This window comes from Abrus precatorius, unplaced genomic scaffold, assembly GCF_003935025.1.
Source record: "Abrus precatorius isolate BTA unplaced genomic scaffold, Abrus_2018 Scaffold11, whole genome shotgun sequence".
Classification (NCBI taxonomy): domain Eukaryota; kingdom Viridiplantae; phylum Streptophyta; class Magnoliopsida; order Fabales; family Fabaceae; genus Abrus; species Abrus precatorius.
The window spans coordinates 20129355-20140082 of NW_020874303.1; the positions used below are offsets into that span (position 1 = coordinate 20129355).

Genomic DNA, 10728 nt, shown 5'->3' on the forward strand with positions numbered 1-10728 from the left:
ATTTATTGTACAAAATCTAGGATTTTAACAGGAGAAAACACAACAGAGATAGAGAAATATTTTATCACCATGTTTAAGGATGATTACAATATATGGTTAAGACAGTTTAAAATATGGGATATGGCAAAATAAATCTTGGATCACTATAAAACGTGGTGAAAAATGCTTGTGTACTTGGAAGTAATACATCAACGAATCAAATAAAACATGAGACACATAAATTGAACTTATGCCATTGGATTAACTATAGAAAGAAAGAAATCGTTTAATACACGCTTTTTGTATAACGTGTGTTACGGTCTGTGGTGCAGCACTGATCAACCAAAGACGATCTTCACGAGACCAAGTTGTAGCTGACGTGGGTCACATCATAATATAAGTCAAATGCTTCAGGCAATAAAATATAGAGAAAAATTTCAATCTGGAATAGACCGTTTGATGGCGGCCTACTTCAGTTGGTTTGAAGTTAAGATCTCCGTGCATCAAATATTGTATAGGGGTCGCTGACTACATCTACCTTGCTGAAGTGAGAGCACTTACTGTGTTATCCCCCCACCCTCGTTGCACTCCAAAGTGATGGAACAAATAATGTTATAATAGCAGCAGTAACTTAGAAATGGTAGTTTTTTTTTCCCATACTGTAAATATCATTGAGAGAAGACAATTTTACTTAGAACCAAGATTATTATTGACAACAATTTTTTAAACATTTGTGTATAGAAAATTGAGTTTCAATAAGAAAATAACCAATTAACATTTGCTCCACAGCCTATTGTATGCATGATCTTTATCACGGCGAAGATTAGAACATAATTAAACTAGAACTAAAAGAACTCTTCAAAGGGATCTCTTAGTAAAAAATAATAAAATAAAATGTGGCATTACAACAGATAAAGAGGATGACTTCACCAACTTGTACTGTGAAAGCCTTCTTTCAATTATTTACTGTTCTTGGTGTACGGTAAGATGCTTACCAAGCTAAAATAATTGATTCATTCCGAGGTAGCTTTGTGTAGTTCATCCCACGTGGCTAGTTTTTCCCTAGGCTTGTTTCTTGAACTTCCAAGCCTCCTCTCTTCAGAGTCTATCTTTTCCCATTCACTGAATGAAACTATTCTGACATTTCTATTACCCAGGAGCTGAAGAAGACCATCTCTGCCTGGTTTCGGCGAGGCTGATGATAAAATCAACACTCCTTTTTCAAGGTCTTCTGATATGCTCGAAACCTAACATGTCGATTATCAGCAAAAAATACATGACTAATATAATCACATGCAAACAAACCTTAGCTAAAAAATGAATCTAACATTAATGTTGTATACAGGTTCTTTATGAAGAACTACAACTAACATCAACTAATACAATGGAATCATAACAATTCAACTATGAGCTTGTTTGGATAAATCAAAATCAACCGATGTATCTCAACTTTTTCTTGAAACTCTTATCTAACTTCTCCATATGCACTTATAAACTTAATTTATTGCATTAGCAAAGTTTTAATAACAAGGTTTTACAATTTAAAAGCTCCCATAAACTATAAGCTAATTCAAATTCGGCCTAAGTTCAACAAATCTAATTGACTGAATTAATAAAAATGTTATCGTCACAAGCAGGATCTTTGCATTATGCATGACCTAATATTACCCACATCCTTTCTAGTCTTCCTTTAACAATGCAGCGTAATGCCTTAGCTCAGGGTATTAAATAACTTACATTCATGCACAATCTGTTTCAACCTTAAAAAAACAAGTTATTATGAATGGATAATTAACAACCTAACTACCAACAGCTCTAATCGAGCTCAGACCTTCAGACTCAGACTTAAGAATTCCAAGAAAACATGCAAAACTGTAGGCTCCACCAGCATACCAGGCAGAAGTCATTTAAGTATATCAATAACCTAGTCATTTTATTATGATTGATTTCATTGTGATCTTGTTACTTCTGTCAGTTTAACTGTTTTAGGAATAATAGAAAAGCGGGAGACACGTACAGTTTCTTCAGCACAATATAGGTTTGTGGCAATAATTCCAGTTGGTCCTCTCTTAAGCCAACCACATACATACAAGCCCCTTTCAAGAACTGAAGGATCTGAACTGTCACTCAACACTCGACCTCTATCATTTGGAACTATACCTGAAAGGAAGCCATCATATATACAGTTATGAGCTCCAATTAGATGACACATTTACACACATCCACACATAATGTTTCTTGGCTAATGTCTGAAAAACACCAATGCAAAAGAATAATAATTTAACAAAAGGAGAACCTGCAAAGCAGGGAGGTTAGGGATCCTCCAAAGTCCCAAACCTAAAGCTACATTGAAAAGAACAGAGGAAAGAAAGTAAATAAAAAAAATGTGATAACGTGAACACAAAAGAGCAACCCAATCCATTTACAAGTGCCGTCTAGACACACCTTTGAAAACACAAATACTAAAATGAAACACACTAGAGCAATTAACATTAATTATTCTGGTTTTTTTTAAGGTTCAAGAGTTAAGCTACCCAAGTACTGTTCTATTGCCACATAAAATTATGATCAACTGATAAGTCTGACATGATCACGGTCCAACCAAACAATATATTGTACAAAATCCTGTTATCAACAAGACCATATGTCCTGTGGCCAATATTAAACAAAATCACATCATATTGAAAAGAAAAAAAAATGCTGAAGACTCAAGAGAACATAAACTCCATCTAACAAGATTAAAAAAAATCATAAATGCTATTTTTGTTTTCATTTTCCAATAGAAACCTTGAACAACAAAACTACACTTATTTCCAAAACCAGCAGAATTTTTTCTAGAACCAATCATATTTTGAAACAAAGGTTGATTTAAAGATGTCTTCTCCACAAGAAAATACATAACATGAAATTGATTAAAAAAAAAAACGTATAATTACATTGACCTACCCAAGATTAGTGATACTTACACTTTAGACCCTGCTTTATTCCGAAATTACACCTACCTCCCCAGCACATCTCCAGCTTTGTTCTTTTTAAGGGTACTATGTGTATGATACGAAAAAAATAGGGAAAGTATGTGTAATTTTTTTAAAAAATGGGTATCAACATGAAAGAATATTGAAATTTTCAAATCAAGCGAGGTCAAAGTGTAATTACCAGTACCACTAACCTAGAGGGAGGTCATTGTAATTATCCCTAAAAATGGACATAAAGTGGATGGATTGAGAACATCCGTCATTCATTCACCTTTCTTGTGATCAAAAGGTAAGCCATCAACTGGTACTGATTTATAACCTATGCTCTTAAGAACCATCCTACAAAAAGCCAGCAAGTTGTGACATAGTAAGTACTCTCAACATTTTGGGATAACAACACACTAACACAGGAATAAAAATCTTTAAGAGGCCACATTCAGTCATTTGCAGAGCATAATATCAATCTTTGTACATTATGGAGGATATTGAGTATTGTAACCAATGCATCTTTGATTACAATGATACTAGCAGAAAGGGCTTCAAGCCAAGTGATGACAATATTCACAACTAAGAATCTTTGTAATTTTATAAGATTTCCTGGGTAAGTTGATACCCGCATTTTATATCTTCAAATTCTCCAGCACCAACAGCAATCTGTTTTCCAGGTTCAACACCTGCAAAATTAAGTTTACTAATCATTAATTATAATTAATTCACTGCACAAAAATAGACTATTATGGACTTAAACATGCTAGTATCTAGCAAAGCTTCAAGAAAGGCTATATTTTAACATTTTAGGAAATTGCAGTAAAGCATATATCTGCAATTGGGTTACTGCAATAAATTATTCCAATTTATAATTATTAACTATATTATGTTACATTATGGCCCATGTTGTAAAGCTTTAACTTCAAAGTAGCAAAATAAATACGGGCAAACAAAAATTACTTTTAAGAACTGTCTTCTCAAAGTGCACACCAGAAACATGGCCACCTCTGTCTCTTAATTCTTGAAAACTATCTGGCTTACGGAAGAAGACAAAATTGAGCTCACGTTTGTTTGAACCAACATGTTTGGGCTTTGAAGTAGCTGCCTTAGAAAGCAACTCATAAACTCTTCTCTGTATTCGGTTACTCTTAAGTTCTTCCTTTGTCAAGTGACAGCATCAACACAAAGATAATATCAGTGAAAAGGAATAAAAAAAAAATTTTAATCATAAAACACCTAAAGGGTTCATAAAAAAGATATAAAACATGAAAATAAAACTGAAGGTAATAAGAAAACATATACTAGTTAGGGATTCCTTTTATGTTTTTGGGGTCAAGATTATTGAAAAACAGTGATGAAAGAACAAAAATTATATTCATCTAATACCTCGTCAGCTGGCGTTAAAAGTAGATCAGATTCCAGAATTGAAATATCAAGGTTATGAATGCCTGTAATGTAAATAGACGTCCTTCAGTTACCGTCAAGTGTCAGACAGGACTGGCATAAAACTCACAGTATATGACAAAGGATAAATTAATTGGAATTGATTTGCACCAATACAGATTAGGATGAGAAACCAATAGTCCAGTAGGACATGGCAGATAGTGGGCCAAAAACCAAGATCAGGGTTCCATTTTTAGTTAAAACTGTAATCTTAAGGTCTGAAATGGTTTTAAATCAGTGGCAAATGAGTACTAAAAACAGGTGTAAAGAAATTAGCACAAATATCCATAGGAAAGAAAACCAACATGAGACTGAAATCATGTAAATCAATGGAAACTAACAAGCTAAATTGACAAGGTGATCTTGAGGGATGCAAACTAAGAAGTAATAGTTTACAAAGGAAACTTCTGTATCTAATAAACAAAGGCATTATGGAATACATCATATATATAGCCAAGACATGCCTTTTTTCCAAATAGTTCCATAGAACAAAACCAAAATCAAAATATCAAACAAATATGCATAGAAAACTAAATGAATAAACTAAACCCGGTATATAAGTTGATGCATAAGTTACCAAGAACTTCACGTAGTTCTTTAGCAGTACAAGCTGCTTGAGCTGGACCACGTCTTCCAACCAAATAAACCACCCTGAAATATTGGTTATATTACAGATAAAAAATATATGAAATGAAATATCAATAAGACTGTCCAGCTACTTCAAATAATGCAACCAAAAACCTGATAGAGCTCTCCTCTAGAGTAGCCAAAGCATGACTGGCAATATCAGTTGTAGCTAACTCTACAGTAGGTCTTAAAAGAATACGTGCAACATCTAGAGCAACATTTCCCTGAAATTAAATAAAACCATTTTTACTCAAAAACCTTTAATCCAAGTCAAAAATTATATATTATGTTCCAAAATTAAACTCCCCAGGTATGTTGTGAACATTCATTACAGGTGTCTTTTCTTGGAAAATGAAACTAATATGGTAGTTCTCAACTAAGACTTGCTATAAAATTTAGGCACACAAGGTGAAGTTACCTGACCAAGGATTACAGCTGTATCAGTGCTCTTTAGGTCTGGATCAAGATTTCGTCCATCTGGATGCCCATTATACCACCAAACAAACTCTCTAGCTGAATGTATCCCTTTCAAGTTCTGAGAAGGAAGAAGAATATTAAAAAATTAAAACAAGTGTAACTCAAACTATCAGCTAATGCATAACCATTGAATATAAATAAACATTAAGTCATCACTTATACCGCAGGAAATACCAATAAAACGCAATTCTTGCAAACTATTGAAAAGCACATAAATAAAACAAGCATACTTCTCCTGGAATACCAAGACTTCTGTCACTTTCAGCACCATAAGCAAGGACAACCTGTTCAAATGCATAAAATGATTATTGAAAGGATGATGCACCTGACAAATATTTACTTGAACATGTTACCATTAACACATAAATCCAGAACCAGAGCCTCACCACATGATATAGCTCGCGTAATTCAGAGAGAGAAATGCTGGATCCAAGGATCACATTTCCAAAAAATGAGCATCGTTCATGTTGTGCCACCCTTGTAAACTGGTTGATGACAATCTGTTTCAAGTTTTCTGGTAAACTAAGCTCAATGGAGTTACTCTCATGAAAGGAAATATTGAAAACCCCAGAACCAAAAAATAACATTTTTTAAATATTTCTTTGAATAAACCTCTTCATTTCTGAAAAAATTGGCAGCAGACACTTAAGTTCCTAGAAATGCAAAAACTCCACTTCTTAAGAACACAAATGTTACTCACATCAGTCGTCCTGACACACCAAACACATTAGTACCTGACAAGGACAAATATAACCAACATTTGTGGTTCTTACGAACTAGGTTGAATCTTTTGCACTTTTAGGGACTAAAAATACACGTAGAGTTTACTCTAATGCTTTCTCTACAACACCAAAATATCAAAACCACATAATAAACAACTTCTTTTTCCTACTACCATCACATACTTTATGAAAAATACCAGTGCTAATCAATTATAATGCTCAATAGGTACAAAAGAATGCAGCAAATAATAATAAAAATAGACCTTTGTTTCAGGGTGATCGGGTGCAACACCAGAGCGGACCAACCCAAAAGGTGTAGGCAACCTGTCAATGATATCAACTTGTGCTTGTTGATGCGCCTTCAACATCTACCAAGTACCCAATTCTGTTAGGGATTACCCATTTTCAGATTTCACGCATAAGATTAGAACTTTACCTTCTCAGCAGTGTAGAAACCAGCAGGGCCACTTCCAACAACGCATACCCGCAATGGGTTTGAAGAAATGCTCGAGAAGCTCCTACAAAGCCACCTTCTTGCTTGAAAAATAGCTAATTTTTGCATGTTATTATCTGAAAAAAAAAACGGTAAATTACGCTCAAACCCTTTTGGAAAAGCTTAGCAAGGTCCAATATGCTTCGGTCACCAGCACCATCACTTGATAACATTTTTCAAAGCGGAACAGAACAGAACAGAAGCGCAACACACCTGAAGCACTGATGAGTTCAGAACAGGGATATGATGAGAGGATGAAGTGGAAATGAGATATAATAGATGTATGCGTGAAGTGAAGAGAAAATTAGGTCAAAAATATGTGTTTTCCCTTTCGGGTCGTACAACCCGATCCGTGAGTTAACGGGTCCGCAACTTGTGGAAGATCGCCGTCATCGTCCTCTCGTCTAGCGGCTGATGCTGGGATTGACAATGATGTAATAATTTATGTATTAAAATAAATATTAGTTAAATTAGAACATAACTTTACTGGATAAAAATTATTTATCAAATACTTACGCTCCATCAATAGATGTGAAGTGAGTAAAAAAGAAAGAAAAAAAAAAAAGGGATGAAACGAAAAATAATAAAGAAAGAGAAGAAAAATATAAAAAATGTGAGAATGAAATTATAATTATTGTTGTTTGAAAGTTATTTAAAACAAAATTATTATAGGTTTTTAATTTATTATTAAGTTGTTCATTAAATATGTTAAGATATTTTTCTTTTATATTTTGCCAAATATTGTTTTAATAAAAATATTTATTAATCTAATTTATTGAGGATAAATACTGTCTCAATCCTTAAAAATATTTTTTATTAAAATTATAATATTAAATACCTTAAAATATTTATGATGATTTTAATATCTTAAAAATATATGACATTTATGTATTTTAAGATTGACTGCTATCTTATGATTATTCCACGTAGGAAGGTATAGAATTTTCTCTTAATCCAAATTATCTTAAATAAATGTTAAAGAAAAGTTAAAGGTGCCGTGATAATATAAAAGAGTGGTGTAAAACGCATAGTCATTAGAAGGTTTGCTTATACATATATCAAATATGTCTACTTTCTTTGGTTTTTGTCTATTTATTAAATGTCACAGTGGCCCAACTCAGCAACAAGTGGCCCAGAAAGGCCCAAAGTTACAATATGATAAGGAGCCATACAATAGAGAAGAAATAATTGGGCCACTGACCACTATGAGAATGCTCCACCCATGTAACATGGCTTTCCCCAAATGTGAATAACTTTATATTGATTAATTTAGTTCCTAATGTTATTATATTTATTAATTTGATCCTTAATATTAAAAAGTAAATGAATTAGTATACATTAAAGTAAATAATTATATTAGTTAATAATTGTTGAAGCCAGGATTTAAAGAGTCTGAAAAATCAGCAATTGTCAATTATAAACATAAAAAAATGTTATTAAAAAAATAATTAAATTGATTGATATTTATAATTTAATGAGATAAATGAATATATTGTTTAAAACAAAGAAATGATTAATTTTGTTGGTATGCACTAGGAGTTCAATCGAGAGGCAAAGGTCGAAGATCTCCTCACAAATTCTTCTTGAAATGCACGATCAAAAATGAAACTACCATCAACATGTTTAAAAAATTCAACAATTGTTCAACTATGTCATGCTTTGGTGATTTAAGATAAATATAAACTCTAAATATTAAACCTTCTTAATGTTTATTAGTGGGCGCATTCACGATTTGACGTTGGGTTTACTTGGCATTTGTGAATGGGTAAGCACCAAGCAACTAGTCCCATTTTCACCCCGTGAGGTGGAGATCATGTTCAATGAATACTATCTGATAGAAAAGTACCAAGTTTTCTTTGGAATATGTTATCAAATTTTATGATTTTAGGCATATGAGTATTATGTGTTGTTTTAATTGTATTTTAAACATTGCAAATTGAAGAGTTTCACGTTTAATAATCAATAATAAAGTGTAAAAGGAATCATACTTCACTAGCAAATAAAGTTTCATCAAATGATTTAGACTTCAAAATAAAATAAGAATCTTGAGCAATAAAGAACAGTATCGTGTATATTAATTTTATATATAAGAAGCTCTTCAGCCCTCTAAAATTTGTGTGTTTTTGTGGCTGAGGACTAATACCATCAACGGAAGTGGGTTTGGCCGAAAAGATGTTCTTAAAGAGGAAATGAAATGTAAAGTGGACCACATTTGGACTGGTTGTTTTGTCAAATGGCTCTCAAGTTCTCAACCACACACACATACACATACACACAGGTCAACTGAAATTTTAAAATTGCATCACTTAGTAAGGACAATCATGCATTGTTTGGTGGGATTCTTATGCGCACGCGAAAAAAAAAACTAATAATGATCAAATTTTCATTTTGGTTTCACAAGAGAGCAAAGAAGATCATGATTTAGCAAACTTGCAAATGGCAAAACATATATAATGCTCTTTGTCCTTTTCATGAATAATGACAGCTTCACCATGTTTGTCTACTATTTGAACTCGATCATGATCACACCAAGTTTCTCATAAACCTTTGTTATGTTAGTGCAACAAAGCCTCTAATTAGATAATTCGAATAATGGTAGAGACAAATTGTTTGTCTCATCTCTCTCTCTCTCGAGATTTGTCATTTTGTAGCAAATCCAAATAATTTAGCTTATAGTTTTGTTCATTTACGAGACTTTCCTTTCTCTCTCTTTATTTTAGTTCGAACATTTTGCACCACCAATTGCTACTTGATGAAAAATGTTAACCAATTAATATTTAGCTAAAATAATATAATTCACAAAATTGTAATTGAATTGTATAAATAAAATTTTAAGTGCTAAATTAACAATTAAGTTGAAATATATCACGTCAATGCATGATTTACAAACTAATAACCCATCTGTTTGTCTCATTAGAAAACATGATTGAGAAACCACTAGCATTATTAAAACCGGTGAAAATTCTCATCACTGTACACGCGAGAACGTGAAACCCCATGCTTATATATCAATCACTAGTTAAAAATTTGATACCCATTAAATTTTTTGTCTAAATTGTTTCTTATAATTTATAAGTGATATTTATAAGAAACAATCTTACTCGAGTATAAAACATCAAGTACAGGGAAAATAATTCTTTTAATATAACTTTTTTCATATACAATATTTGAATCTAAAAACTTTCTTCAAAAGGATCGATCAAAGATATATGAATATTTGATCCTATTTTACAAATATATCATGTAATAAAGTATTACATCTACATGTACACAAAATTTGAATCTAAAAACTTGTTTAAAAGGATCGATCATAAATATATTAATATTTTATCTTGTTTTACAAACATATATCAAGAGAGGTAGAGAAAGAGGCATCTCATTTCAGAAAATAATAGTTTCATTATTTAAATATTAATAAATTGATATTATAAATAACTATTCATATTTTTCATTTTTTACACGAGAGATAGAGAAAGAGAAATTATATTTTAAAAATTAATAATAGAATTTCATTATTTAAATAGAATTTGAAACTTTATGGAAAATTAAATTTTTTTTTAATTGAATAACTTTTGTTGAAATATTAGATGGTGGGGGTGAGAAATGGGATGCAATAGGACTGAGCAAGGTCACAAATGACGTGTAGATAACGTAGTAATTTGCATACTTAAAAACCAGTATGCAATATTTGTGGCTATGTGAATTTAAGAGTAAAAAACGAAAAAGCAAGAGAAATAATTAGAGTATGGACCCTTGGAACAGGGAAATATTATTCTATAAAAATAAAAAGAGAAAGAGAGGGGTGATTTCGGCTTTTTGCTTTATATGTGTAAGAAAGGGGACAAAGTGGGCCGTGAAGAGGGCCCACCCCACTAGTTGTGTCCAAAAACTTTAAGTCACTGTCAAACATTGAAAAGCCCAAATAGAAAGGAGTTCCCTTTGCGTACAACTCTTACAGCCAACGCTGTCCTACAAACCGCCTATCTCACCTCCTTTAACTACTTTTCAGGTCAATACATTAAAA

General features: G+C 32.3%; 1 protein-coding gene across 4 annotated transcripts; it reads right to left on the reverse strand.

The window, feature by feature from the left end:
* Window positions 1-232: 232 nt before the first annotated feature.
* On the reverse strand, window positions 233-7042 carry LOC113853785 (NADPH:adrenodoxin oxidoreductase, mitochondrial). Of its 4 annotated transcripts, none has more exons than XM_027484395.1 (15): window positions 6918-7042; window positions 6648-6781; window positions 6475-6570; window positions 5876-5989; window positions 5720-5773; window positions 5431-5547; window positions 5127-5236; window positions 4963-5036; window positions 4329-4390; window positions 3903-4101; window positions 3568-3628; window positions 3226-3293; window positions 1997-2139; window positions 975-1226; window positions 233-638 (listed from the first exon to the last, which is right to left on the reverse strand). In XM_027484395.1, exons 2-14 carry the CDS (start codon window positions 6771-6773, stop codon window positions 993-995), a joined length of 1458 nt encoding a protein of 485 aa, XP_027340196.1. In that variant the 5' UTR covers window positions 6774-6781; window positions 6918-7042; the 3' UTR covers window positions 233-638; window positions 975-992. The 4 variants fall into 4 exon arrangements, 2 of the variants coding, with proteins under 2 accessions (XP_027340196.1, XP_027340195.1); XM_027484394.1 differs by having other exon boundaries at window positions 6475-6579; XR_003502697.1 differs by lacking the exon at window positions 233-638 and having other exon boundaries at window positions 691-1226; window positions 3903-4097; window positions 4963-5236; ... (1 more) ...; window positions 6475-6579; window positions 6918-6991.
* Between the last annotated feature and the right edge of the window lie 3686 nt (window positions 7043-10728).

Coding starts and splice junctions, on each gene's coding strand:
- LOC113853785 (XM_027484394.1), bottom strand. CDS start 6,773: ATGCAAAAATTAGCTATTTTTCAAGCAAGAAGGTGGCTTTGTAGGAGC. Junction 6,580..6,647: donor GTTTCTACACTGCTGAGAAG/GTAAAGTTCTAA, acceptor GGTACTTGGTAG/ATGTTGAAGGCGCATCAACA. Junction 3,629..3,902: donor TGAGAAGACAGTTCTTAAAA/GTAATTTTTGTT, acceptor TTAATTTTGCAG/GTGTTGAACCTGGAAAACAG.